At 59.2% G+C, this 27,560-nt stretch overlaps 13 protein-coding genes across 13 annotated transcripts; 6 read left to right on the top strand and 7 right to left on the bottom strand.

The window, feature by feature from the left end:
- Positions 1-7: 7 nt before the first annotated feature.
- On the bottom strand, positions 8-1,949 carry OSTLU_29177 (predicted protein). The gene has a single exon (XM_001415947.1). It carries the CDS (start codon positions 1,775-1,777, stop codon positions 86-88), a length of 1,692 nt encoding a protein of 563 aa, XP_001415984.1. The 5' UTR covers positions 1,778-1,949; the 3' UTR covers positions 8-85.
- A 638-nt stretch (positions 1,950-2,587) lies between these two features.
- OSTLU_29178 (predicted protein) lies at positions 2,588-2,812 on the top strand (the record flags this gene model as incomplete). The annotated part of the gene is made up of 1 exon (XM_001415608.1): positions 2,588-2,812. One exon carries the CDS (start codon positions 2,588-2,590, stop codon positions 2,810-2,812), a length of 225 nt encoding a protein of 74 aa, XP_001415645.1.
- A 94-nt stretch (positions 2,813-2,906) lies between these two features.
- OSTLU_29179 (predicted protein) lies at positions 2,907-4,277 on the top strand (the record flags this gene model as incomplete). The annotated part of the gene is made up of 1 exon (XM_001415609.1): positions 2,907-4,277. The coding sequence occupies exon 1, from the start codon at positions 3,201-3,203 to the stop codon at positions 4,275-4,277; it is 1,077 nt and encodes a 358-aa protein (XP_001415646.1). The 5' UTR covers positions 2,907-3,200.
- Positions 4,278-4,340: 63 nt separating this feature from the next.
- Positions 4,341-4,958, bottom strand: OSTLU_7690 (predicted protein; the record flags this gene model as incomplete). The annotated part of the gene is made up of 1 exon (XM_001415948.2): positions 4,341-4,958. A coding segment is annotated over one exon (618 nt), but the record flags the coding sequence as incomplete, so codon positions are not given.
- A 418-nt stretch (positions 4,959-5,376) lies between these two features.
- Positions 5,377-6,306, top strand: OSTLU_13969 (predicted protein; the record flags this gene model as incomplete). Its single annotated transcript, XM_001415610.1, has 1 exon — positions 5,377-6,306. The coding sequence occupies one exon, from the start codon at positions 5,377-5,379 to the stop codon at positions 6,304-6,306; it is 930 nt and encodes a 309-aa protein (XP_001415647.1).
- Positions 6,307-6,532: 226 nt separating this feature from the next.
- On the top strand, positions 6,533-7,637 carry OSTLU_29182 (predicted protein; the record flags this gene model as incomplete). The annotated part of the gene is made up of 2 exons (XM_001415611.1): positions 6,533-6,631; positions 6,690-7,637. The coding sequence occupies 2 exons, from the start codon at positions 6,533-6,535 to the stop codon at positions 7,635-7,637; spliced, it is 1,047 nt and encodes a 348-aa protein (XP_001415648.1).
- A 59-nt stretch (positions 7,638-7,696) lies between these two features.
- OSTLU_86278 (predicted protein) lies at positions 7,697-9,559 on the bottom strand (the record flags this gene model as incomplete). The annotated part of the gene is made up of 1 exon (XM_001415949.1): positions 7,697-9,559. The coding sequence occupies one exon, from the start codon at positions 9,557-9,559 to the stop codon at positions 7,697-7,699; it is 1,863 nt and encodes a 620-aa protein (XP_001415986.1).
- A 937-nt stretch (positions 9,560-10,496) lies between these two features.
- OSTLU_29184 (CPA1 family transporter: sodium ion/proton) lies at positions 10,497-14,247 on the bottom strand (the record flags this gene model as incomplete). Its single annotated transcript, XM_001415950.1, has 1 exon — positions 10,497-14,247. The coding sequence occupies one exon, from the start codon at positions 14,245-14,247 to the stop codon at positions 10,504-10,506; it is 3,744 nt and encodes a 1,247-aa protein (XP_001415987.1).
- A 459-nt stretch (positions 14,248-14,706) lies between these two features.
- OSTLU_44428 (predicted protein) lies at positions 14,707-17,469 on the bottom strand (the record flags this gene model as incomplete). Its single annotated transcript, XM_001415951.1, has 1 exon — positions 14,707-17,469. A coding segment is annotated over exon 1 (2,622 nt), but the record flags the coding sequence as incomplete, so codon positions are not given.
- A 436-nt stretch (positions 17,470-17,905) lies between these two features.
- OSTLU_3025 (predicted protein) lies at positions 17,906-18,646 on the bottom strand (the record flags this gene model as incomplete). The annotated part of the gene is made up of 1 exon (XM_001415952.1): positions 17,906-18,646. A coding segment is annotated over one exon (741 nt), but the record flags the coding sequence as incomplete, so codon positions are not given.
- Positions 18,647-19,970: 1,324 nt separating this feature from the next.
- On the top strand, positions 19,971-21,455 carry OSTLU_39592 (predicted protein; the record flags this gene model as incomplete). The annotated part of the gene is made up of 1 exon (XM_001415612.1): positions 19,971-21,455. A coding segment is annotated over one exon (1,485 nt), but the record flags the coding sequence as incomplete, so codon positions are not given.
- Positions 21,456-22,319: 864 nt separating this feature from the next.
- On the top strand, positions 22,320-22,916 carry OSTLU_10299 (predicted protein; the record flags this gene model as incomplete). Its single annotated transcript, XM_001415613.1, has 1 exon — positions 22,320-22,916. A coding segment is annotated over one exon (597 nt), but the record flags the coding sequence as incomplete, so codon positions are not given.
- Positions 22,917-25,327: 2,411 nt separating this feature from the next.
- Positions 25,328-27,316, bottom strand: CHR3502 (predicted protein; the record flags this gene model as incomplete). Its single annotated transcript, XM_001415953.1, has 1 exon — positions 25,328-27,316. A coding segment is annotated over one exon (1,989 nt), but the record flags the coding sequence as incomplete, so codon positions are not given.
- Positions 27,317-27,560: the final 244 nt, after the last annotated feature.

Consider the following 27,560-nt stretch of genomic DNA (forward strand, 5'->3'; position numbering starts at 1 on the left):
CGGTGCGTTTCGGGCGTTGAATGGGTACGTGTTACACTTGCATGGCGATTGTCTGAGAGTCGCGCGCGCGCGAAATCGAAGACGTTCACGCCGCGGGCGTTCTGCGCTTGATCTTCATGGGGAGGCCGCCGGCGGTGTGAATGGTGGCGCCCATCTCCATGCCGATATCTTTCGGGTCCTTTTGTAACTCGAAATCGTATCGGCGAAGCGTCATCGCCATCGCGATGGTGGCTTCGAGCATGGCGAATTGGTCGCCGATGCACTTTCGCGCGCCGGCGCCGAATGGGATGAAGGCGAAATCAGAGGCGACTTCGTTGGGGTAGAGCCCAGTGAGCAAATCGGGGTTGTATCCGGCCCAGTCTTTGACGCCTGGGTTCTTGAAAGGGCGCTTGAATCGGAATGGGTCGAATTCGTCGGGGTTTTCCCAGCACTCGGGTGAGCGGTGCAAATTCCACACGCTGATAAAAATATCCATCCCCTTGATGAGAGTCACTTCGACATCTCCCGCGCCCTTGGGCAGCGTCACGTCTTCGAGGCATCGACGAATGAGAATCGGTGGCTCTGGGTACAGACGCAACGCCTCGGCGATGCACAAACGGACAGACTCGAGCTTTTGGATGTCGTCGTACGTGGGCGTTCTGTCGTCGTCGCCGAAGACTTCGTCGATGTCGGCTTGGATCCTCTTGAGCAATTCAGGCTTTTGCACCAAACAAAACAAGCCCCACGTGAGCACAGCGGCGGTGGTCTCGTGACCAGCGATGAGCATGGTCATCAAATCATCGCGAAGCTGCACGTCCGTGACGTCGGCGCCTCGAATGTCGACCAGAAATCGCAACAAGGACGGATCCTTGACTTTGCTGTAATCTCTGTTTTGCAACTCTTCCAAATCGTCCGTGCCTTCGAACTGTTGCGCTTGCTTGATCAATCCGTTCAACGTGTCGTTGATGATGGACATATTCTTCTTAAACTCGCGCTGTCGAGGGACGATGTCCGTCGCGAAGGGCAAGTTCCAATAGGGAAAATAAAACGTACTGCGATGCGCCGCCTCTTGCAAGCAGTTGTACACGGCGCTGATGATGGGAGACTCCTTTGTCACCGACCCAAAATCGTAGTTGAATACCGCCAAGCCGATAATATCCAAACTCACAGAGCAAAAACGCTCCTCCATGTCCACCACTTCGCCGCTCGCCGCGGCTTTATCCAAATTCCGCACGAGCGCGTTCGAGCAGTGACCGAACAAGCCGACCATGTGATCGAGCCACGCCTTGTGAAATCCCGGCACGAGTTGCCGACGGCGATTCTTCCACACGGCGTACGGCGCTGGAATCAGTCCCTGTCCCATGATTGGCTCCAAAATCTCCGCCAGCACCCCTTTATCGAACGAAAACGGCTTCTCCTTCAGCACCTCTCGCACGACGACGGGATCGCTCAGCACCATGAAAACCTTGGGCCCGAACGCCAACTTGAACACCCCACCGTACCTTCGAAAGTACGGGTACAGCGCCAAGAAAATCGGTCCCCCCACCAAATCATCGATCACGCCCTCGCACACGGGCGCGTTATCCTTGCTCTCCTTATCGCCGTACGTCTGCAAAATCTGCGTCACCCACAGCGAGACGATGTCGCGAAACTTGAGCTCCTCGGGCTTGAAATCATCGCTCGGGATCGTCTCCTCCTCCGGTTCCTTCACCGCCCGCGCGACGACCGCGCGATTCCACGCGTCACCGACCGCGCGTTCGCGCGCGGCGTCGCCCCGCCGCGGCGTCGCGCGACGCATCGCGCGCGTCGGCGCCGACAGAGCCGCTAGGGCAACTCTAGCGCTTCGCGCGCGCCGCGCGCCCGCGCGCGCGCGACGCGCGCCGAGCGTCGTCGACGTCGACACCGCGGCGCTCGATACCATCGCGGCGTGCATCGCGCGACGGACGCGCGCGTCGCGTCTGCGTCGCGGAATACCGTTCGTCAACCGACCGCTCGAGCGCGACGCGACGCGCGCGCGTCAGTCGTCGGCGCGCGCGCGACGGCCCGCATGGCCGACGACGCGGCGCGCGCGCGCGTCGGCGAGCCCGTGGGCGCGCGCAAGCGTCGATTACCGGCGAGCGTGCGCGACGCGGCGAGACCGAAGGCGAAGACGACGCCGAGAGAGAAATCCGCGCGCGGTGCGAGCGCGCGCGAGAACGCGCGGACGACGGCGCGCGGGCGCGCGGCGAATCAGGTGACGGAGAACGCGCGCGCGGAATCCCCGGTGCGCGAGGAAGCGCGTTTGTACGACGTGGTGTCGGACGACGACGAGGACGACGACGCGGCGGCGCGCGCGGCGGCGGTTCCGACGGCGTCGACCTCGACGGCGACGACGCTGACGAGCACGGCGATCGGGTGCGTGAAGACCGTCACGGATGATGCGCTCGTGGAGGCGGCTCGATTTTATTGCGGCTCGAGCACGAAAGCGAAAGCGTTGGCGAGCGCGGCGGAGCCGTCGGCGCCGTCGGCGCCGACGCCGGATTCGCCGCCGCGCGAGCCTCCGCCCGCGAAGCCCGCGCCATCGCGTCGGCCGTTGCCGTGGTCCAATAAGCTCGAAACGTTCGATGATATGTTCTCCATGTTCACCGGCGGTACGGCGGCGCCGAGCGGGGTTTCCCAGCCGTCGACGGCGGCGAATGCGAACGCGTCGCGAGGCGCCGCCGCGGAAACCTTCGTCGAGGCGCTTCGCTCGCAGCCCGATCCCGCGACCGTGACGGCGAAAACCAAGCCCAAACTCAGTTTCGCCGCGCTCATGGCGAACGACGAGCCGGAATCGTTCGAGGACTCCGATTAGACTAGCCCGATTAGAATAGTAATCAGCGCGCATGTACTCCCGGGTGTTTGCCCTAGTCGAAAACAGTTGCTCGGCGCGTCGTTCGCCTCGCACACGCCCGCGCGACGCGCGCGCGCTCGGCTGGACATGCTCGCCGCGATCGCGAAACGCGCCGCCTCGTCAGCGTGCGCCCGGACGGTGCGCGCGACGCGAAGCGACGACGCGCGAGTCGACGATCGCTCGACGCGTGGGATCGATTGCGAAACGATCGGTCGCGCGCGCGACGCGGTGACGCGCGCTCGCGCGCTCGAACGACGGCGAAACGAATGACTGATGGATCGCACGCGAACAGACGACGACGCACGCGCGTTGGACGCGGGCGTTCGCGGCGGATGCGAACGATGAGAAGATGGTCATCGAGACGCCGGTGCCGTTCAAGGGACATCTCATCGTACCGCCGTCGCAGATGGTGGAGACGACGAAGAGCGAGATTATCGATATGTTCACGCAGGCGTACATGATGCGTCGATTGGAGATCGCGGCGGATGTGCTTTATAAGGGGAAGTTTATTCGCGGTTTTTGTCACCTGTACGACGGTCAAGAGGCGGTGTGCGTGGGCATGGAAGCGGCGTTGAATAAGCAAGACGCGGTGGTGACGTCGTATCGGGATCATTGTATTCATCTTGGTCGTGGAGGGACGCCGCTCGAGGTGATGGCGGAGTTGATGGGACGCGTGGACGGCGCGGCGAAGGGGATCGGCGGGTCGATGCACATGTACCGCCGAGAGGCAAACTTTTTCGGCGGCAACGGCATCGTCGGCGCGCAGACCGCGATCGGGGCCGGTTTGGGGTTCGCATTCAAGTACAACAAACAACCGAATGTGGCGGTGACGATGTATGGAGACGGGGCGGCGAATCAAGGGCAGTTATTCGAGGCGCTCAACATGGCGGCTCTCTGGGATTTGCCCGTGATTTTCATGTGCGAAAACAACCATTACGGTATGGGTACCGCACAAGATCGCAGTGCGAAGAGCCCTGTCTATTACAAGCGTGGGGATTACGTTCCGGGTTTGAAAGTTGACGGCATGGACGCCCTCGCGGTGAAGCAAGCGATGAAGTTCGCGAAGGAGTACTGCGTCGCGGGCAACGGCCCGATCGTGATGGAGATGGACACGTACCGTTACCACGGCCACTCCATGAGCGACCCGGGAAGCACGTACCGTACGCGCGATGAAATCACGGGCATTCGCCAAGAGCGCGATCCCGTCGAGCGTTTGCGCAAGCTTATCACTGAACATAATTTGCTCGACGCGACGCAAATTAAGCAAATCGAAAAGGAGCAACGGCGCATCGTCGACGAGGCTGTCGAGCAAGCCAAGGCGAGCCCGCTGCCGCCGAACGAAAACTTGACTAAAAACATGAACACCAACTTGGAGAACATCGTCGTTCGCGGCGTAGACTCGCAGACTTTCCACGCTTTAGTTTAAGGAGAGACAGCTGACGTGAATAGGAATAAAAATTAAAACCAACAAAACGACGCCGCGACAGAATTATTTGTTAAACGCGTCAACGAGCGTGCCAACCGCGAAGAGAATGAACAACGAACCGCCCGCGTACGCCACGACGCGCTCAGAAATGTAATCGCCTATGACGTCGCCGATGGTGACGGCTCCGGCGGTGGCGATGAAATGCCCCGCGAGCGCCCCGCCGACAACTTGACCTGGGTCAGCCGCAGCGGCTAACGCGATGGTGGCGAAAAACGACTTATCGCCCCATTCGGCGCCGAACACTAGCGCAGCCGTGGTCGCGATCAACGCCATCTCGTCGTTAAACGTACTACCCAAGCCTTCCACGGCTTCCTTGGCGTCCTCCTCCTCCTCCTCAGCTTTGCTCTCCTCCGCCGATCGAATCGTTTGCACGCCGAAGAACAACAACAACCCGGCCGCTAAGAAGTCATCCCACGGAACGCTCGTCTCGAACGGCAAATTCTCATCCAACTGATGAAGAAACTGGCCGAGCGTCACCGAAATCACCGTCATCGCCGCGAGCGCCCCGTACGTCCCCGCGAACACCGCCTTTTTATCCTGCTGCAGCGCCAGCAGCACGGCGATGAAGAACGTCTTATCCCCAATCTCACTGAACAAAATTAAAAGCAACCCTTGCAAAAATCCGCCGTCCGCGGCGTCGTCCGCGACGACCTCAGCCGCCGCGCGCGCGTGCTCGGGCGCCAGCAGCGCGAGCGCCGCCGCCCCCGCCCCCGCCGCGCACGTCCGCACCACCGTCGTCGCCGTCGTCGCCGTCGCGACTTCGCGCGCGATGGCATCGCGTCCGCGCGCGTCCGTCGCCGTCCCCGCGCGCGTCGTCGTCGCCGTCGTCGCCGTCGCGCGCGTCGCGCCGACGCATCTTGTGGATAAACTTTTCGTCGCGTTCGAACGCGCGACGCGTCGCGCGGGCGTCCCGCGCGCGCTCGCGCGCGGGACCGCGCGCGCGAACACCGTCGCTCGCATCGCGCGCGCGAGCCTCGCGGCGCCGGGCGTCGCGCAGTGCGCGACGCGGCGCGTCACTTCGCCGCGCCGGTCGGTCGCCATGGCGTCGTCCGAGCGCGCGCTCGCGACGCCGTCCTGGCGCGCGGTGTCGCGCGCGGTGGCGGCGCGCGCGATGTGGTACGCGCTCGACGCGCCGTGCGCGTGGAGCTTGGGCGCGGAGGACGCGCGCGCGGCGCGATGGGACGAAGACGAAGCGACGACGTCGCGGATGGTTGACGAGGACGACCTCGACGACGACGGCGCGCTGCTGCGCCTGCGCGAGGCGCGCGCGACGAAGCTGACGCACGTTCGAGGGTCGTTCGACGCGCACTTGGTGGACGTGCGGGATTGGTTGGCGCGGTTCGGCGCGCCTCGCTCGGTGGCGCGGGCCGGCCTCGGCCACGCGGCGTACGGGAGCGAGTTGTTTCCGTGCGCGGTGGCGTCGTTCGGCGCGCATCGCTCGATGTTTCGCGCGGTTTGTGGGCGCGCGAGCGAGCGGTTGATGTTTCTGTACGCGACGTGCAGTCAGAGAAAGTTTTATCGATGGGCGTTGACGCGCGCGGGGGCGTTCGATCGAGAGACGGCGGCGGTGAATTTTTACACGGGAGAAACGACGCGCGCGTTGTCGGGATTCGAGATTGCGAGTCTGGCGTTGATACACGCGGCGGATATTTTGAGCGTGCAGACGCCGGGGAGGGCGGTGAACACGGCGACGGCGTTCGCGATGTGTTTGGTGGCGAGCGCGGCGGCGACGTTTCGCGAAGAGACGCGAGACGGAGACGCGGACGCGAGTCTCGTCGATTTCGCCGACGCGCTCGAAAACGACGTCTTGGACGATATCTTAAAAGCCATGGTCGCCACGTCCGAGCGGAAAAGCAAAAGCGCGTGGCGAGAGTTGCGCGAAGAGGCGATGGCGCGAGCGCGCCATCGCTTGCGCCGAACGCGAATCGACGCCGTCATGGTGATGCGAGCCACGGGCGTTTTGAATTAGCGTCGCCGGTCGCGACGGGATTCAAACTAGTACGTCAGAGGTAGATACAAAGTTAGATGGTAGCGACGTTTTAAGTCATCGTAGGTGGTGGGATTCTAAGTCATCGTAGGTGGTGGCATGCAACGCCGATTCGCGTCGCCGAGGCCTCTCGCCTAACAACGCGCGCAGAACACAACTTTCGAGACATCAATCGTCTCGACGTTGCCGACACCAGTGCGCGTCGCCCATGCGCGCGCGCGTCGATGACATTTTACGCGCGCAGCCTACGTCGCAGAGTATCCCCGCCGAAGTCGTCGCGTACGAACTCAAGCGACTCATCCTCGAGGTGTGCCCCGCGCGCGACGATTCGCGTCCCGAGGCGCAAGACTGACCATGTGACATAGCTCGACGAAAACGTCCACGACAGCGCGCGCTCGTCAACCTGGCCGTCCGTCCGTACATTTTTCGTCGACTCTCTGCAGTTGATCGAGTCGTCCGAGCCCGCGCGACGGGTCGCTGAAGCGTTGCGCGATTTGGAAGCGAGCTTTCTGATCACGTCTCAAAAACAGCAATGGCTCGACGGCGAACGCGAGGATTGGCTTGAGACCGTGCGCCTAGTTGCACGAGTGGTTGATCGACCGTTGATGACTTTTGGGTTACTGAGAGTGATTGGTTCTTTGCTGAACGATCTGGCGATGTCGCTGAAGGAGGGTTCGTTCGTGCCGGCGTTCACGCGCCCTCGGACAGCCGTCGATGCGACGAGGAAATCGTTGTGGCACGCTCGAGTGGAGGCGATCTTGATCAGTGGTATCGCGACCGACGAGCGCGACGCGCGCGTGCTCGAAGAGCGATACTTTAGCGACGTGTTGCGACTACGCGCGCCCGAGGCGAGCGAACAGCCGGTTTTGTTGAACGCCACGCGGTTCGTCGCGCCGATGCCTCGCGAAGAAACTCGAGTTCCCGCGGAGCGGGAACGCGAGCTCAGACTCGCGCAGTCGTACAACTTTTCTACGGATGTACTTATACGAAGACAGGAGACTCGACGGCGATGTGCGCCACGAAGGCTCATGATTAGCGATGAGGACGAAGATGATCCTTACAGCGCCGTCGGCGGCGACGCGGAAGAGCTTGAAAGACTTCGCGGCGAGGTCGCTCGATTGCAAATCGAACGCGAGCAAGAGGTATTGTGCACGATTTGCTACTCGAACAAGCGTGACACTGTCGTGTGTCCGTGCTTACACTTGATGTATTGCAGCGCGTGCATCGCGCGACTTCGAGACCAGGGAGGGAGCGAAGCGCGGTGTCCACATTGTCGATGCGCGATGACGGGGTTGTTGCAAATATTCTCGTGAATGCACGATTTGCCGTTGTTATGTTACAGTACACATTCGTTTCGACTTGTAATGATCAATTAGTCCGCGAGCACCTTACTAGACCAGCTGAGAGCGAGATTACGCGCGATGTTTGGCCCGTCGCCGACCGCGTTTTGCACCAGCTTTTGGATATTGACCTCTCGTTGAAGCGTCGCAACGAGACGTGCGAGCTCGTCCACTTGTAAGCGATCGTCTTCCGTCAACGCGAGGAGCAGTTGCTGACGAAGTTTAGCGTCCGTAAGAAGTAACCCCGCGCCATCCGTGGCGGTTTCCGTCAAATCGAGGTTCCCGCCGCCGTCTCGCGCGAGATCGATCAAGTTTTCAAGGCGGCGCCATTGAAACTTGTCTTGCTTGAACAACACTTGAATCAAGCGCTCGCGAAGCGAAACGTCTCGGTCTGTCAATAACCGCTTGGCGACGTACGGATACGCGACTTCGAGAAACTTGAAGTCCGGCTTCAACGTCATGCAAATCCCTTCTTGCGTCAACAGCGAGCGGATGACGAGCGAAAACCGCTCTGGGATGCGAATTGGGTACTGGTACACGAGCTTGTTGAAACTCGACGTCACGGTGCGAAAGTTGAAATTGGCTAACGATGCCGTGCGAGCGTCTTGCCAAATGTCTTGAAGCGCCGGAACAATGGGCCGCACGTCCGTGCCTGGGGTCAAGAAACCGAGACGAATGAAATCACCCGCCATGCTTTCGTAGTCCTCGTTCACCGCGTGCACGACGGCGTCGATGAGCACCTCCTTATTCGTTTGCGTCAGCTGCGCGACGTTCCCAAAATCTACGTACGCGATGCGCCCGTCGCGCATCGCGAAAATATTACCCGGATGCGGGTCGCCGTGGAATAATCCAAACTCCAACAACTGTCTCAGCCCGCTCACGACGCCCACCTTGATGAACTCCTCGACGTCGATGCCGGCGTCGACGATGCCTTGCGGATCTGTGCATCGAACGCCATCGATCCATTCCATGGTCAAAATCTTCGACCCGGAGTACTCTTTGTAGTACTTTGGGATCTTCACGATGGGATCGTCCTTGAAATTGTCGTAAAAATCGCTCAAGTTGCGCCCCTCTTGCACGTAATCGAGTTCCTCCAAGAGCTTCTCGCCAAACTCGTCCACGATGAGCTGGGCGTTGCAACCCAACGCGCGCACGGAGTAGCCGTTGATGAACCACGCCAGCGTGCGAAACAATAACAAGTCTCTGTAAATGATGGGCTCGATCCCCGGCCGTTGCACCTTGATGGCGACTTCCTCGCCGCTCTCGCGAAGCGTCGCTCGGTACACCTGCCCGAGCGACGCCGCCGCGATCGGATCGCTCGAAATCACCGAGAACACCTCATCGATCGGTCGTCCGAGCTCGCTTCGAATGATATCAAACGCGGTCGCGTTATCGAACGGCGGCACGTCGTCTTGAAGCTTGCACAACTCCTCCATGTAATCGCTTCGCACGATATCCGGCCGGTTCGCCAACACCTGCCCCGCCTTGACGAACGACGGCCCCAACTTCGCCAACTGCACCCTCAGCTGCTCGCTTCGACTCACCACGCGTTCGGTTTCGTTCAACTTATCGTACAGCAACCCACTCGCGAACGCCGTGGCGTTGAACACGATCTCCCCGCACCGCGCCGCCGTCCGCGCCGCTTCCCCCGGCCCTCGCATCGCGCGCTCTCTCACCACCGCCGGCGAGTACTTGGGCGCGATCGCGCACGCCCCGTTCTGCCCGTACAGTTCCTCCACGTCCCTCGCGTCCGGCTGCGCCACCGTCCCCGCGCTCGCCGTCGCGCCGTCGCCTCGCCGCCGCCTCTGGATAAGCGCGCGCCGTCCCGTCGCGCCGCCCGTCGTCGCGCGCGTCGTCCCACCGCCGCGCGTCGCGCCGCGCGTCGTCGTCGTCATCATCGCCGTCGCCATCGCGCGCGTCGCGTCGCGCTCCAACGCCCTCGCGCGCGTCGCGCGCGCCGTCGTGTGCGGACGCGCCGTGACGTCGACGCGCCCGCGCGCGCGCGGCGATTCGATTCGTCGCCGCCGACGCCGACGCGACGCGTTTTCGCGCGTTTTCGCGCGCGCGCCGAATCGCGAAAATTTCGTCGCGTCGCGTCGCGTCGCGCGCGCCGCGTTCGCGACGACGCCGCGCGCGCGATGCGTCGGCGCGAACGCGCGCGTCAGACGGCGACGCGGCGATTCGATTCGATTCGCGTCGATGCGCGCGCTCGTCGCGGCGGCGCTCGTCGCGGCGCTCGTCGCGCTCGCGGCGGCGCGCGGCGTCGCGAGCGCCGCGCCGCCGGCGACGATCGCGGCGTCGCGGGACGCGATGGATTCGCTGCCGCGCGACGACGACGACGCCGCGCGACGACGGTTGCGATGCAACGCGTGCGCGGCGGCGTGCGACGCGCTCGTGCGCGATCTCGCGCGGGAGCGCGCGCGGAGGGGCGGGACGCTGACGCGCGCGCTTGCGGACGCGACGATGGAGGCGACGTGCGCGCGCGCGGGGGAAGAGCTCGGGTTGACGATGCGCGACGGGCGGGTCACGGAGACGTTCGCGGAGGACGACGGGACGGCGCGAGCGAGAGGGCGATGGATCACGGTGTACGCGCGGGAGGCGTGCGCGAGGCTGATCGATGGAGAACACGACGATGCGTTGATGACGTTCGGGAAGCGGGACGACGGCGGGGCGCGAATGGAGGCGAGGGAGGCGCTGTGTCACGCGAGAACGGGGACGTGCGAGAGCGCGTCGGCGGCGCGCGCCGCGAACGAGTTGGAGGCGCGGGATCGGCGGGATCGCGAGCTTTAGCGAAGTAGTGTGGTGTGCATGCATCACGTGTATATTTCTAACGCTAGTACTAGGAAATCGTGTGTTGCGTAGACGGATCCTCGTAGTCGCGGCTCGGTAAGACGCGAGGCGCCGGAATCGGCGAATCGTCCCACACTCGCGATCGTGATCGTAAAGGCACCAAGTCGTCCGATCGGTGCGTGTCTTGCGCGTTGTCGTCGTCCGTGCCCAATGAGATCATGGAATTGGACGTGAGTTGCGTGCGCGGATCTTCACCGATTGGGTTGTCCGCATCTTCGGCCACCGTGGGCTGTCGGGGTAGTTGCAACGACAAGCGACGATTCGGCGAACGCGACGTCGCGTTCGCGACGCCAGACTCGATGTCGAACTCGATCGATCGTCGATCAGAGTCGATCGATCGTCGCGGCATCGTCGACTTTTGAGCGTTCAATCGGTTGTCTGGGCCGATGAAAATGGAGCGTTGTCGCGAAACCTTGTTCGACAAGCCTCGTAAAAATTCCCTCTTCTTTTGCGCCCTGAGCGAAGTTCTCGATTTACCAGAGGTCGGCGATTGCAAGAGCTTGTCGGTCGGGATGACGTAAATGAGCAAATCATTGACGCTCTCAAACGTGCAGTAACCATCCCTGTCGGGCTCCACGGGAAGTGATTCAGATGCGGATTCGTCCACGGACATCTTCGCCGCGAGCGCGGCGAGATTTTGAGACGAGCCGCGCACGAGACCATTTTTCCCGAATTTCAACGCCGACAAGCGCGACTCAAGCTTACTCTCAAGCGCGCTCGAAGCCGACGTTGTTGCGTTGGATAGCATGCCCGTCCGTTTGAAAGTCACGACGCACGGCGCTGGGATGTTGCCGCACGTATTGTTGTACAGAGATCCACGAAGCAAAATCACCACTTGTCTGTCGTCGTGCTCGAGTTTTGATCCTTGCGAAATTTTCACGAGTTTACCCGCGCGTACGAGTTTATTCACGGGAAGATCCGGTAAGACGCTATCTAGTTCGCTGCGCAACACGGTCTCCGCCAACAAACCGAGCACCACTCGCCACATAAACTCGAGCGTTTCCGCCTCACGAAGATCGCCGCGTAGGCTGTCCAAAAGTGAGCGCGGAAGGACGAAACCAAACATAGTCGTCTGCGCCGTCGCACGAATACCACTACGATTTGGTTCTTCTTCATTCGCGTCATTTGCCAGCGCTTCGTACAAGGCCAAAGCCCACGCGTGCGGATGCGACTTACAGCCTGCCGTAATTTGTTGCGTCGCATCCGCCGCAGACTCGATGAGTACGACGCCGTTGCCGACAAGCATAATTCCGTCGTTCAACTTGACATTGGGGTCGATGATGATGTCACCCACGTTAAACTCTACAACTTCTGCTTCTCGAAGGAAGTGTTTACGAATCTCTCGCGACTTGATGCCCACGCGTTGCGTGAAATCAAAGAGCGGAATCGCAGCGAGGATGCGGCCAGGTGACGTACGCGATGGTGGGAGCGGATGCATAATCAGCCTTTGAAGGTAGAGGTCGTGCTCGGCCTGTAACATTGATCCTTCCGATTCGTCCAGCAATCCCGTATGCGTCAAGAGTTTTGTTTCTTCCATCGTCACCTCCAGAATTTCACGCGCGAGTGCCTCGGATCTCAGCGAACGCGCCACAGCGTTGTGAGCGTGCTGCATCTCTTTCAGCATTTCAACGGCTTGGACGACCTCGGTATCCGACTCGAAGAGAACATCTCGCACATGATGTGACTTGATGGACGTTTCGTTTGCTAGATTTTCGCCGACACCAGCCTTTGTGAGTGTATAACTCTTTGCCAGCTCGGCGACTTCCGATTGCGCTTCCTCCTTGGCTTGCTCTTCCTCTTCGTTTTTGCCTAGTAAAGATTTGAATTGCTCTGAAGTCAAGCGATGGGCACTAATTAGGGCATGTAAACCTTGCATTTGACGTCTCGTGCCCATCCAGCCTTCTTCGACGAGCCTGAGGTAACGCAAGGTTTTGATGATTCGCATACCCCACGCTCGACGTTCAAACGCCTTGACGACGGCGCTCTTCACGCGGCTCTGCTTCATGAAGCGGTTGAACTCGTCGAACGTACACAATACGTTCGATTTTGACTTATCAGTTGCTCGCTCGCAGGCGATAAGCAACCCGTGAGCAACTTTTGCGTCAATCAAGTCGTCTTCAAGCATCGACCAGACTTCTTTACAGAGCCCGGCCAAGAAACGATCACGCATCTCGTGCATGAGCTGAGCGTCCATTTTCGCGATCTCGTGCTTGAACTCGATTTCCGTTTCGTCTGTTTGTGTGCGAAGGAATGGCACGAGCTGCTTAACCGCCGTGAAGTCGGGCGCGCCGAGATACTGCGCACCAGTTTGGTCCAGCTTTTCGTCGTAGTGCGCGAGCGCGCGCTCGTGAATGGCTTTGCGAGCAGCCAATAACGTTCGGTCGTGACTAAGCCCGGGCGTAAGCAGGCCGACAATGCGAAGCATAGCTGCCGCAGAAGATGCATTGATTAACAGCGTCCCAATCACTGCGGCGGAAACCATTACGAGCGTCAATCCACGCTCTCGCTTTGTGAAATGCGCATCATCCTCCAACACGACGAGCGCGAGCGCCAAACCGACAGCGCCACGTAGACCGCTCCAAATGGCTATAAAGGTCTCACGCATGCTTAAGACGTGTCCTTTGTAGTAGTTCATCCACGGAAACAGCATCGCCGTGACGACAAAACGAATTATGTTGAGGCACAAGTAGAGGAGAATACCCCACCCCAGGTCGCTGGCTTTGATGTCCAGTTCGCCGAGCAAAATATCTGCGACGATCAGAAAACCGGCAAGAATGAATACGATGGTGTTAGCCGCGTATGTTAGCACCTCCCAAAAGTGATGCATAGAGTGTTGTATGTTGCCCTTGAAAAACGTTCTGCCCTTGGCGCTCAGGTACCATCCGAGAACGACGACGGCAAGCACGCCGCTGCACTTGATGACGATTTCGGCGAGCATGAAAGAAATATAACCAGCAAAAAGAGTGATGGTAATATCTACTAAATGGTCTTTATGGGAATTTCGCAACCAAATCAAGCACAGTTCGCCGACGACGACGCCGGTGATGACTGATAAGATGGGTTGAGTGATTAAATCCTTCATCACATCTCCGAACGAGAGATGCTCGCCTTTTGCGATCGCCAAAAAAACGTTGAAGACGACGATGGCGGTACCATCATTCACGAGCGACTCGCCTTCGATCAAATGTCCCAAAACTTTACTCGCCCCGACCTCCTTCAAGATGGCGACGACGGCGACGGGATCTGTCGCCGCCAAAATCGACCCCACCATCATACAAAATGCCCAGCTAAAATCGAACGGAAACACGCGTAACACGCACCCAGTGAGCGCCATGCTCATCAACACTCCGGGCCCGGCCAAGATCAACACCTTGGGCAGCACCTTTTTCAGCGTGTGCCACTCCATCGAAAACGACGACTCAAAAATCAACGCAGGTAGGAAACACGCCAACAACACGTGCGGGTTGATCCCACCCCACGCGCTCAGCGACGCCTCTAACAGTCCCAAGTCTGCGTAGTAATACACCACCGCCATGACCATGCCGATGATGAACAGCACAACCGTGTACGGTACCGACGTCCCGTGAAGCGCCGTCCTCGCCGCGCTGCCGACGGCTAGAGAGATGAATATGAACCACAGCGGTGCCGTCGCATCGTCGTGCGCTGCGGCGTTGACAGCCGTGGCGTTCGACGCCGCCGCGCTGAGCAGCGTGCGACCGACGCGAGGCGTCATCGCGCGCGGGGACGACGCGATTTCACGTCACGGCAACGTTTAGCAAGACAATGCCGTCACGTCACGTCACGGCACGTCACGCGTGAAAACAGCACGACGAACGAAGACGCGGCCGCGCGGCAACGCGATCGCGCGGCCGCGCGCTCGAGCGGCGACGGCGAACGCCGCGAGCGCCGCGCGTGGTTTACGCTCGCGCGCGGACGTGTGCTGGAGGCGCGTCGTGACAAGGCGCGGTCACCTCGTCGGTTAAAGAAACCCGGGAGTCGTGAGGTTTGCACTCGTTGTTGAATTGAAGTGGTTGTATTACACGACGAAACATCATTGAATGCGCGCACCAACGCGCGCACAGTACTCTGACAATGCCACTTGAACTTCCTGAGGGGTTTGGACGACGATGGATGCGATCGGGCGCTGAGAGGAGAATCGTGCCAGCGTCTCGGCGACGTGGCGCCTGACGTCGACGACATCCGGCACCGGATCCTTCTCCTTCACCGCACCTTGGGTGAGCTTGGAGTAAGACGCGGCGTATCCGGCGTTGGCTTCAAGCTCTTCGAGTAAGGCGTCGTCGTCCTCGCCGACGGGTTCGTCGTCGTCGGGCTTGATGCACTGCTGGACGACGCCCGAGAGGAGCTTAGCAAAGGCTCCTGGACGATCGACCACGGGTGGGCACTCGGTGAGAAACTTAAGCGCAGCCACGCACGTGAGCTTACGCTCGGTCTTTCCCGTGACACCAACGATATCCACCGCGACTACGTTTTCTAAAATCATGTCAAAGATGCCCTGCTGCACTTTGTTCATGCTATCCATCACGCTCGACGGACCGTGTTTGACGCACAACGCCGACGTGAACACGACCAAGCATCTGCTAAACTTGGGAGTGCGGCTAGTTTGTTGACGTTGAAACAGGATGCTCCAGATCGTGGGCAAAAATGGCGCCCACGCATCCAAGGCGAGAGATTCCACGAAAGAATTTAAAATGTAAAATCCTTGATGATCCTGCGCCTTGCTCGAGACAAGCTTTTGGAACACGCCCAAGACACCTTGCAAGTGACCGCTGGCGACAATGGCTTGCGAATTCTTGGTGAGGTAAGCTTTGAGCAAGCGCACGAGCGGGGTGACGTTCGCGCGCCGGTCCCACATGAGCGGAGTCAGTAGAGCGGGAAAGATGGCCATGTACGACTCGGGGAGCGTCGCGCCCGCCGGATAACTCTCAATCATCTGCGCCAACAACTGGAAGACGTATGGAGTGAACTCCACGACGTCGGCCGTCAACACGTGTTGATAGGCCGGAAAGAGCAACTGCTCAAACTGACCCATGAGCGCGGCTTCGTTGCTGACGTTTTTGACCAACGATGCTACGGACTCGAACAAATAATGCGCAAAGGTTGGGTTTCTAGGATTCTTGCACAGCTCGAGCAACATCCCACTCAACTGCTGCAAACAAATCGTCGCCACAGGTTTGACGTCTGCGCCGCTAAACGCGACGACGCGCATGACGCACTTCATCACATATTCATTTTCCGCGCTATCGGGAATGGTGAACGCGTGGAACATGTTGGTGTAGAGTTGCTGACTCAAAGGCGCGATGTCGCCCGAGACGTATCTCGGCACGCCCGGACCGTCGCGAACGGTGAGCAGACGTTCAAAGCAATTTGCCGCGTAGGAGTGCACGACGTTTTCATCTGTCGCGAGCAACTGCACAATCGCCGGTAGCAACGGCCCAGCGATCGTCTTGGGGATCTGTTGTCGAAACATCGTCAAAAACTTGAGTGCGTCGGCGCGCACAACGGCGTGCGACGCGCCCTTCGCTGCCTGCAGCTCGGGCGCGATGTGTTGATTGAAAAAGTCAATAATGTTGACTAAATCGTTCGTCTCCGTCGCACCTTTCACGAGCGACTTCGAGCGCACCGTCAAAGCCATGACCAAATAAATTGCAGCGTCTTTCGCCTTCCAAAACTTCTTCGGGTCCGCGGAGTACTGCGCCAACAATGAGCTGACGTAGCCAGTGACTGCGCTTGTGACGTGCTCGGGAAATTTCGCCGTGAGCGCCTTGACGAGCTCGCACGCGCCTCGACGACGCGTATCTGCGTCACTGCCCTCCAGATCCCGTCGGATGTATTCCACGTGATTATCGTTGAATAACTCTTCGTCTTCATCTCGAAACTGCAAGTTTGGAATGATGATGTTTTCGCACACTTGACGAAGCGTGTCGGGCGACTCGAACAATTTGTGATGCACGCTACTCGCCACTGTGGTGAGAAACTTCACACCCGACGTCACTAAATGATCCCGATTCGTCGCCAGGTCCGTGGACATGAGAAGTGTCCACACATCTTGGACGAACTGTTGCAAGTAAGGCGCAAACTCTTCCTCATTTTTCTCGATGTAGAGGTTGATATTGTCGCACACCGCCGCCTTGAGTTGGTCAGCCTCGCTCGCTTTATCGTCATCCGTACTCGCCAATCCGGGCGGAGCTTGGTACGTCAAGAACTTGTGAAACACGCCCATCCACCCCGCCATGGCATCTTCGAAAACTTCGGGCAACTCCTGGCTATTCAAACTATAGAAGACTCTGCAAATCAACCGCAAGCACTGCAACAACTGACGCGTGAGCTCAACATTCGCCCCGCTCGCGTCTAACGCCGCGCTCACCTCCAGCGTCAGCTCAAGCAACGGCTTCGAAAACGTATCCAACACATACTTGAGCTCTTTATACAGCTCCTCTGTCTTCATCGCTCCGCGGTATCGCTTGAATATCGCGTTCGCCGTCGTCAACACGCCCGCCACGTCCCGAAAGTCCCTGTTCCCCGCGCTTCCGAGTCTCTGCACCAGCTCCGGAAGTAATCCTTCCCATCGTTCGGGGAAATCGACCGCACATATTATGCTCAACGCTTCGCTCAACTGCGCCGACACCAGCTTGGGCGCGCGCAGCATCAGCCCCACGATGGCGCCTCGGCAGCGCGTCTTTTCGCCCTCGCTCGTCCCCACCGGTTTCACCGCCCCCACCTCATCCGGTTCGCTCGGGTCCCAGTTCTTCTTCACCATGTTCTTAAACGTCACCGCCGCGCTCTGTCGCGTCATCGCATCGACGTGGTCGCTCGCCGCGAGCTCCAGGACGCGCAAAAGGAATCCATCTTGGATCGATCTCGAGCGCAGAAACTCTTCAGCGCTCGCGCGTTGCGACGCGTCAGCGCTGAGCGACGCCTGCAGCGCCGCGACGAGGGCTGATGTGTCGTCGGACATCGATCCAGCGGACGCCAACGCGAAGCGGCGAGGACTCGACGCGAAGCGCGTGAAACTGAGGAGGAAGAGCGCAGCGGCGGCTCAACGCGCGTTCGAACGCGCGTGACGCAAGACGCGAGACGGGTGCGGGCGCGTGCGTGGCAAATGATGATGAATGCATTAAATCGAGAATGTGTGTTTAATGTGTGTTTAAGAAATGTTTGCGCGTGTGTGATAAAGAATATGTTGAAGGCTGAGCGCGAAAGGCGTCGCCTCAGCTCGGTCCCATCGAGATTGGAACACCTTGCGAGGAAGCCTTGGAGCCAAGTTTTTCCTTCATGGTGTCCGTGGTCGAGCCCGGGGCGTCTTTGTAGTTGCCTAAAAACCTTGAGCGGAGTTCGCGGAACATGGCGTCAGCCCTGTTGCCGCTCGTAGCGATGCCATCCTTCGTGCGCGAGACGCCGTCGAGCATGTCGTCGATGGACACCAATTGTCTACCGTCGCGTACGCTCAATAATGCGGCTTCGTTGGCGACGTTGGCGAGCTCGGCGCCGGTGAAGCCTGGTGTGGCGCGAGAAATAACGTCGCACACAACGTCGACGTCTTCCTCGAGATCCAAACCGCGCAAGTGCACTGACAAGATTTGCGCTCTCCCTTGCTGCGTTGGCGGGCCGACAAACACGCGTCGCGTCAAACGACCGGGACGCAACAGCGCCGGATCGAGCGCGTCCGGTCGGTTCGTCGCAGCTAAAATCAAAATTCCACTGTCCTTGGCGAATCCGTCCATCTCTACCAGCAATTGATTGAGCGTTTGGTCGCGTTCTTCGTTCAGACCCGCGCCTCGCCGCGATCCGACGGCGTCGAGTTCGTCGATGAAAATAATCGCAGGTCTGGCCTTTCGCGCCTCGGCAAACAGCTCGCGAACGCGCGCCGCACCGCGGCCGACGAACAGTTCGACAAACTCGGACGCGGCGACGGGGAAAAACGCAACGCCGGATTCGCCCGCCACCGCGCGAGCGAGTAGCGTCTTACCCGTCCCCGGCGGTCCGACCAAAAGGCACCCCGTGGGAAGTCTGCCGCGAACGTTCTTGTACTTTTCGGCGTTCTTCATGATTTGCACCAATTCAAAAAGTTCGGCCTTTGCCTCTTGCACGCCCGCCACGTCGGCGAACGTCACCTTGTCGGCTTCGTCTGTGCGCGCAGCCTTTTTCCGCTTTTTATCGCCCGCACCGCTCTGTCTGTTGATGGCGTTCCGCATGATGATCATGAGCGGAATGATAGGCAACCACATCGCGAGCACGGTGAACATACCGCGGGACGCCAATCTCGACACCGCCGCGGGAACCGCGCCGAATTCCACCCCCGCGGCTTCGAGCTTCTTCATCAGCTCTGCGTCGCCGACCAATCGTTTCGTCTGCAGCGTTCTCGCACGCCCAACCGCCGCATTCGGCTTCAAATCGTACAACAATCGCGTCGACCCTTCCTCAAATCGCACCGTCGATATCTTCTTGCCCTTTAAATCCTTCAAAAACGAACTGTACATCGTCGTCGGCACCACCGGCGCCGCCGCCTTCTTCGCGTTGTGTCCCCTTATCGCCATCCCCGCCCCGACCGTCGCCGCCATCACCAACCCCAGCCTCCCCAGGCGCGTTCTCGCGCTCATCGCGATCGCTCGCGCCGGCGTCGCGATCACCAACCACACCAGCACCGCGAACGCGCGTCGCGCCACCAGCCCGAGCAGCAGCGTTCGCGTCGCCACCCAGCGCCACGCCGAGAACGGTTTCCGCTCCACCGGCCCGAGATCATCCGACGCCGCGCTCGCGCTCGCGCTCGCGTCATCCTCCCCACTCGCGCGTTCCGTCGCGCCGCCGTCGCCGCCATCGCGCGCCGCCGTCGCCGTCTTCGTCACCGCGTCCCGCTCGACGTCATTGCCTTCGCGCGCGTTATCCACCCCCTGCGGCGTCGACACCGCGCGCGCGCGGCTCTCGAGCCCCCGCGCGAGCGCGCCGTTCGCACCCGCATCGCTCGCGCGCGCTCGCGCGCCGAGCGCGGCGCTCGCGACGCCCCGGCGGTCCCGCGAACGCGTCGCGCGCGACGCCGACGTCGTCGTCGCGAATCCTCGCGCGCGGACGACGCCGCGCGGCGCGCTCGCGCGCGCGCGCGCGGCGCGCATCGCGGGCGACGGCATCGTCGTCGTCATCGCGCGCGTCGACCGTCGCGTCGCGCGCGCGCGTCGAACACTGGCGCCGTCGGCGGGCGACTCGTCTCCTCAGTCAGCGACGCGCGGCGACGCGCGGCGACGACCTCGACGCGCGGCGCGCGCGAGCGGCGCGAGCGCCGTTCGAAGACGTCGGCGCGCGCGCGCCGCCGCGACGTCGCGGCGGCGCGGGACGCGCGCACCGCGCGAAGAGCCGCGCGACGTCATGGCGGCGGCTTCGACGACGACGACGCGCGCGCGCGACGACGACGCGGGACGACGCGGGACGACGCGGGACGACGCGATGCGCCTCGACGCGATCCTCGAGAGCGTTCGAAGGGACATCGTCGGACACGGGGCGACGTTCGGCGGGGCGTACGGGACGAAGTCGCTGGTGTACGCCGACTACACGGCGAGCGGACGGGCGTCGCGAGCGGTGGAGCGGTGCGTCGCGCGAGACGTGCTGCCGATGTACGCGAACACGCACACGTCGACGTCGACGACGGGGTCGCAGACGTCGTGCTTTCGAGCGGAGGCGAGACAGGTGGTGGCGCAGTGCGTGAACGCGCGGGTGGGATACAGCGATAGACACGCCGACGTGGTGACGTTTACGGGAAGCGGGAGCACGAGCGCGATCGATCGGTTGGCGCGAGCGCTCGGGATGCACGTACCGTTACCGGTGAACGCGCCGAGGGAAGCGAGGCCGGTCGTGTTCGTCGGACCGCACGAACATCACAGTAATATTTTGCCCTGGCGCGAGTCGTGCGCGATTGTGGTGGAAATTCCAGAGGAAGAGAGCTCGGGAATGGTGGACGTGGACGCGTTGCGCGCGGCGCTGCGCGCGTACGCGTCACACGCGACGCTGATTGGAAGTTTTAGCGCGGCGAGTAACGTGACGGGGGTGAGGGCGGATGTGAATTTAATCACGGAGACGTTGCATCGAGGAAACGCGTTGGCGTTGTGGGACTACGCCGCCGCCGCGGCGTACGTCGACGTCGACATGAACCCGGTAGTTTTCGACGAAAACACCGGTGCGTTGAATCCGTACGTATACAAAGATGCGATATTTATGTCACCGCACAAGCTTCCGGGAGGGCCGGGTGCGCCCGGGATTTTAGTGGCAAAACGCGCATTGTTCGTGAACGAAGTGCCGAGCGAACCGGGCGGAGGAACTGTCTTTTATGTCACGAGCACCGATCACCGGTATTTAAGCAACAGAGTGGAGCGCGAAGAGGGTGGGACTCAAGACATCGTTGGAAGCATCCGCGCTGGCTTGGCGTTCCAAATGAAAGCTAACGTGGGGACGTCGTTGATTGAAGCGGCGGAGGAACGACTGCGACGACGATTGTTCGACGAGCTGGAGAAGGATGAGAATATTTGCTTACTCGGACCTCGGGCGAATTCGACGACGAAGCGCTTGCCTATTGCGTCGTTTCTCATACGAGCCCCAGCGGTGGATTCGAAAAGTAGGTTTCTACACTACTCATTCACGTGCGCGGTGTTGAACGACGTCTTCGGCGTGCAGGCGCGAGGCGGATGCGCGTGCGCAGGGCCGTACGCGCATCGTCTTCTCGGAATATCTCCAGCTGATGCAGCCGCGATCGAGGCGCACTTGCTAGACAAAGCCGAAGTATTACGACCTGGTTTTGCGCGCGTCAGTTTGCCATACTTCGCGTCTGATGCTGAGATTGAGTACACGTTGGCCGCGGTACGCGCCGTCGCCGCGCACGGCTGGCGCTTGCTGCCGATGTATCGCATGGACGCCAAGACGGGTGAATGGAGACACGCCCTTCGAGCACGAAGTTTCCCTGAACGCAAGTGGCTCGCACACATGCAGTTTCCTGTAGATTCGGAAGAAATACACGAATCACCGCCGAGTGAAGAGGAGATATCTCGCCGACTCGACGAACAATTGAGCGTCGGGATGCGCATTCTGGAAACGTGCGGTCAGTATCGCGACGGTGAACAACAAGGCAAAGCGAAGAACGGTCAGTTACGCATGCCGAATTCAGGTGGTATGGCTGCGGATGAGCGCATGGTGCTCGCTGGAGGCCGCGGCGACGACGACTCGAGGCTCGCTTACGACGAGGGCGAAGAGGACGACGACGCTCCTGAGCCGACGACGAATATCGAGCGCGGCGACGCGCTTCGTTGGTTCATGTTTCCGTCCGAGGCGGCTGCCTTGCTTTCAATCGCGCTTCCAGAGCACTCGCACAGCGGAATACTACCACTTAGTTACGTGCCTCCAACTGGGACGATCACCGGCGCATTGCGTCCGCCGAATATTTGCGGCGCTCGCGAATCGGCACCAAACGCACACGGTCAAAGTTACCGAACCGAAAGCAGGAAACACCCACTGCGCGTGACGGAAGAGTCGGGAAGTATTCGATCGGGCTTGATTCATCAGCGAGCGGCACCGTTTTGTGTAGGTGATGCACCGAGCGCACCACAGCCTTCAGTCGCAGAGGCTGAATTTCGCGCCGAATCGACGCTCGAACCGCGCGTGCGAGAGCTCACACTCGACGTGTCACCACCGATGAAAGAAGTGACGGTGACGGAAGATAGCATGTCCGAAAAACGTGTTCCGATGACAAATGATCAAACGCTTGATGGTGCCGTCAGAGAAAAAGAAGTGAAAAAGAAGAGACACAAGTTCGCCAAGCCGTCACCAAAGTTGTTGCGCATGGTGAACCAGGCGATACAAGACTTTGACATGATTCAACCCGGAGACCGTATTTTGCTTGGTCTTTCGGGAGGTAAAGATTCTCTCGCAATGTTACACATTCTGATGTGCATGATGTCGCGTTATCCGCCCGGAACATTTACTCTCGCGTGCGCGACAGTAGATCCCGGCACCGAGGCGTTCAATCCTCGGCCTTTGATTCCTTATGTGGAATCTCTCGGCATCGAGTACCATTATCTCGAAGAAGAAATCATGGCGATGGCGGACGCGCACATGACTGGTGACAGTATTTGTGCGTTCTGCGCGCGTATGAAACGGGGCGCTCTATACACGTGTTGTCGCAAGTATGGTTACAACAAGCTCGTTCTAGCACAACATTTAGATGACTGTGTGGAGAGTTTCCTGATGAGCACAATGTACAACGGAACGATGCGAACGATGAAAGCGTCGTATCTCATCGACGAGGGTGATATCACTGTCATTCGTCCCGCCATTTACTTACGCGAGAAGGCTTTACGTGACTTTTCTTACGAAGCGGGATTGCCCGTCATCAACGAAAATTGTCCGGCGTGCTTCGAAGCGCCCAAGGAGAGACAGAACATCAAGAAACTTTTGTCTCGCGAAGAAAGTTCGTTCCCATCGCTGTATTCGTGCATGCGTAATGCGCTAATGCCACTTTTTGATCCTGCCGCTATGGATATACTATCTATGATTCGAGAAACAATCGATGGGAGAAACAAGTTTAAGGAGCGCGCCAAGGCGCAACGCGCCGAATCTCTCGCAAACGGGAAGTGCAATCCCAAACGCGGAGAAGTTTCAATCGCCAAGAATGGTGCGAACACCGAGCCTGGGACTGAGCTTAACATCAACGAACCGATAGAACTGTCCAGTGCGTCAGAGATGCAGCTACTGGCAGAGTTAAATAAAAGGCGTCGTGAACGCATTCGCCAAACCACGAAAACCAACGACAGTGAATTCGACGCCGATTTAACGGAGAAGCAAGTGTTTTGTACCGCAGAAGGATGCAAACGTGAGTAGATTTTCTAGATCAATGTAATTGTATATTTTCAACGTTGTTTTTAAACTAACAATTGCGTGTCGTCGTCGTCAGCGCCGAGTTCAATAGTTTCGTATCCTTGCGAGAGGTCGATTTCATCGGACGCTTGTCTCTTGGCTTTGCGAGCCGGCGCGGGGCTAGCGCTTTTATGATTCAATTCCTGCTTCTGACGCGCTGCCTCCGATTTTGCACACGATTCGGCGTAAGTTACGTATTCTTTGCACTCCTTTGCGCCTGGCAAGCTCTCAATCATCAGGCGAATGTGCGGGAGCGAGTAGCCAAAAAACTCTGGACCAGAAATCGCTGTCTTCTTCGCAACTTCGCCTCTAGCCTCGCGCGCAACTTTCGCTCGCTTGAGAACTTCAGCCCACGCGGCGGTGGCGCTTTTGGCGACGATCCGCTCGCATCCGTGTTCGGCGGTGAGGGTGAACTGTGGTTCACCTTTTGGCCCTTCCGTGATCTCTTGCTCCCATTTACAGCGCTCGTCCAAGTTGTCCAATCGAGGGTACACGCGCACCGTCTTGAATCCGACAGGCAAAATGTACTGCTGCGTCACGAAGTCTTTTTTGTTCTTTATCTCTCCCAAACATTCGATCATGACGCCACTAACTGGACCTATCGGCATACGCAGATTACCGTCGTTGTCTCGCTTTGACTCTTTCAAAAATGTTTGCGCCTTGAGTAGCTTTTCCATCGTCGTACCAGAACCACTTCGCGGAGCGCCTTTAGGCTTCTTCTCACGCGGTAACTTGGGCGCCTTGGGCACCTTGGGCTTCACTGGGCGCTCAATTTTAGGCGGAGGCTCGTAAGATTTACCTCCGAGAACATTGAACACGCGCTTCACGCGATTACTCAAGAACCTTCCGTGGATCCACTCGGGCTCGGCGTTCACGGCTTCTGTTTCAGTTTCGGCAATCGCGATTTCATCTTCGACGGGATGTTTCATCTTCTTTTCCTTCTTCGGCTCTGGCGCGATTTTCCCCGCAAAGTTGACGGCGAACGGCAAATCAACGTCGTCGCGGATTTCAGAATATTTCCCGAATCCATGTTTGAGCGTACCAACGACCAACGCGCGATCGTGATCTTCTGTCCACCATTCCGCCAACGGCTCGGCGTGAAGTTCGGGGATGGGCATGCCTTCAGCCGTCAGGGCATTAGCGAATCCACCGGCCTTCTGAACGGCGCTAATGCCGCCTTGCAAGAGCTCGAGGCGAATCATATCGTCGCTGGCTCGTCCACGCAGGAAGTTATTGAAACCTTGCTCAGCCATGATGTACGTGAGGTAATCTCGGCCTTCTTCTTCCGGCAGCGCTTTTTCATCGGCGTCTTCGTCAACCGTCACGACAGCGACAAGATTCGGGAACAGTTCAGACGAAAGTGACTTCATCGCTTCTTCGACGTAGCATCTACAGAAGAGCTTCACATGCGCGAGCGTTTTGTTCTCCTTGAGTTGCGAACGCTCTTTGATTTGCTCCCACATGCTCCAACCAAACAGCATAAATGATGCAACAACACGTTTGCGTTCACCCCACGACCACTGGAACGCATTCACGGAGTTCTGCTTCTCCATCGCCAGCTTTTCAGCAGCTTGGAGTTTCTTCATGAGCTCCTCGGCTTCCGCCTTGCGTTCCTCCTCTGCCGCCGCCGCCTCGGGCATGAGCTTCTGCCAGAAATTAGGATCATCGAGCGAGACGCCATCGGCTGACCCACCGCCGTCGATAAATGTCGCAGTCGCAAACGTACTCGGTCCCGCATCATCCGTGTTCTCCTCCGAGCTCTTGATCAGTTTCTTTTCAGACTTGGCGAGAATATCGACGATGCTTTCGTTGCACCATTGTTGCGCGCGACTTTCATCCTCAGTGAACAGCCCGTACGCGCCGTGCTTGAGCAACTCTTCGATCTCTTTTCTCGACGCCGCGGCTGATTTCTCTTCCTTTTCTGCGCTCCCAAAGATGGCTTGTTCGAGACCGAGTTTCATCGACGCCCGCGTAAACATTTCCTTTTCGTACGTGGCCCGCATGACGAGTCGATATACCTGGACTTGGCGCGTTTGCCCGATGCGATGCGCTCTCGCGAGCGCCTGTGCATCGTTTTGCGGATTCCAGTCGCTGTCGAACATAACGACAGTGTCAGCCTGGACGAGGTTGATGCCTTGGCCTCCGGCGCGCGTGGAGAGGAGAAACAGAAAAGTGTCAGAATCCTCAGCGCAATACTTGTCGATCGCTTCTTGACGTGCTTTGCCGGTGATGCTACCGTCAAGTCGCACGTAAGAGTGACCTCGTGCGCGGCAATAATCCTCCAGGACGTCCAAAACGCGCGTCATTTGACTGAAGATGAGAGCTCGATGCCCACCTTCGCGAAGATGCGGAAGGAGCTTGTCCAAGAGCTGCAACTTTCCCGCGCTCGATACCAAGGCAGTGGTGCTCGCGCCTTCCGGCGCGATGGCAGCTTCGACGCCGTCGAGCAAAAACGGGTGCTGGCAACACTTACGGACTTCCATCATGATGTTCGCAAAGTTTGCAAAACTCTCTCTCGAGTCGCAACCTTGCCGAAGAAAGGAAAAGTTACGCTCAAATAATGCACGATAGCACTTTTTCTGCAAAGGCGCGAGCTCGCACTCGACAAGTGTCTCACTTCGCGGTGGTAACTTTTGCTCGACGTCGCGCTTCAGTCGACGCAGCAAGTACGGACCAAGAACCTTTTGTAAACGCTCGACTTGCGCAGCCTTTGCCATGCCTCCAAACGCTTCTTCAAACTCCTCCGCGTTGGAGAAGTGCTTAGAATCGACAAAGTTCAGCAACGACCAGAGCTCGGTGGTGTTGTTTTGAAGCGGAGTGCCCGTGAGTAAGCAAATGCGCTCCACCGCGAGGCTGTTCAAATCGTTCCCAAGCTTACCTCCAACTCGTTTCAAGCGATGCGCTTCGTCGACGACCATCGTACTCCATTTTGCCTTCGCGAAAGATTGGCGATCGGCAGTAATCGTTTCATAAGTAGTGAGGACGATATTAGCCTTAAACGCTCGCGATATGCTCTGGGTTTCGTCAACTGGGTGATACCAGTCGTGTTCTCGCGCGAATTCGCGACCGGCTTGCTTGCCGACGTGCGTCACCACGTACGCGTCCGGGACCCAGCGCTGCGCCTCGCGCTCCCAGTTCACAATCGTTGAAAGGGGAACGACGACAAGAGCAGGGAGACCTGGCCGCACTTGCAAGCAGTGATGTATGAGAGCTAGCGCCTGCGCAGTTTTCCCGAGACCCATCTCGTCCGCCAAGATGCACCCGCGTCCGGCTCGGAAGTTGAACGCCATCCACTTCACGCCTTCCTTCTGATACGATCGCAACTCGTCGGACTCTCCGTACGAGTCGCGCACGGTGTCGGCATCGTACGAACTCCACGCATTGGCGACGTCCTCATCCGTCTCCGCATCAACGATGGCTTGGCGCTCGCGCGCCGCTGAAGCGCGGCTTCGGACGCGTTCAAACTCTTCCAAAGCGCTCGCACCACCTTCCATCTCGCGCACGGCAGTTATATCTTCCCAATTCGTCTCGTCATAACTCATTCGAGACCACTTCACGCACACGAGTGTTCTGTCCACCTCTTCAAACATCGAAAAGACGCGGTCGACGACCAAGTAATCCGGTTTGACGTCCACGCACGGCCCGAGCTCCTTTGGATACTTATCGAAATACCTCGCCACACGCATCTTACCCTGCACACCACATGTCGGATCGTTTTCCAACGCCGTGACTTTCACCCACGTGCAATGCGCGTACGACGTACCTTTCCACTTTATCAACGTCTCCGTCTCCTCCTTTTCGCATCGTCGCCACCCGACGATGCTCTCCACTTCTCCCAACCGCTTGCTCTCCGCCGATTCTCGCGCCCACTGCCCTTCTTCCCACGCATGCATCCCACGCATCGCGTCTCTCGCGCACTCCATCGTCACAGACCGCTCGATCGCGTCCGCCTCCCCTCGCCTCGCCTCGCCGTCCAGCACGTCTCCCCAATCCACCTTTGCCCGCTTCTCAGCGCTCCCTTCCTCTCGTCCTTCGCTCACAGGCGCCTTCGACGAATTCATGGGTTTCATCTCGAGCAGATCTTGCGCCGCGAGATCGACGTTCCCGTGTCTACGCTCGAGCACGGCGCTGATTACG

This window comes from Ostreococcus lucimarinus, chromosome 1 (genome assembly GCF_000092065.1).
Source record: "Ostreococcus lucimarinus CCE9901 chromosome 1, complete sequence".
NCBI classification, from domain to species: Eukaryota; Viridiplantae; Chlorophyta; class Mamiellophyceae; order Mamiellales; family Bathycoccaceae; genus Ostreococcus; species Ostreococcus sp. 'lucimarinus'.

What these genes read in the sequence shown, in the direction of transcription:
- OSTLU_29177 (XM_001415947.1), bottom strand. Translation starts at nt 1,777, where the DNA reads ATGCGTCGCGCGACGCCGCGGCGGGGCGACGCCGCGCGCGAACGCGCG.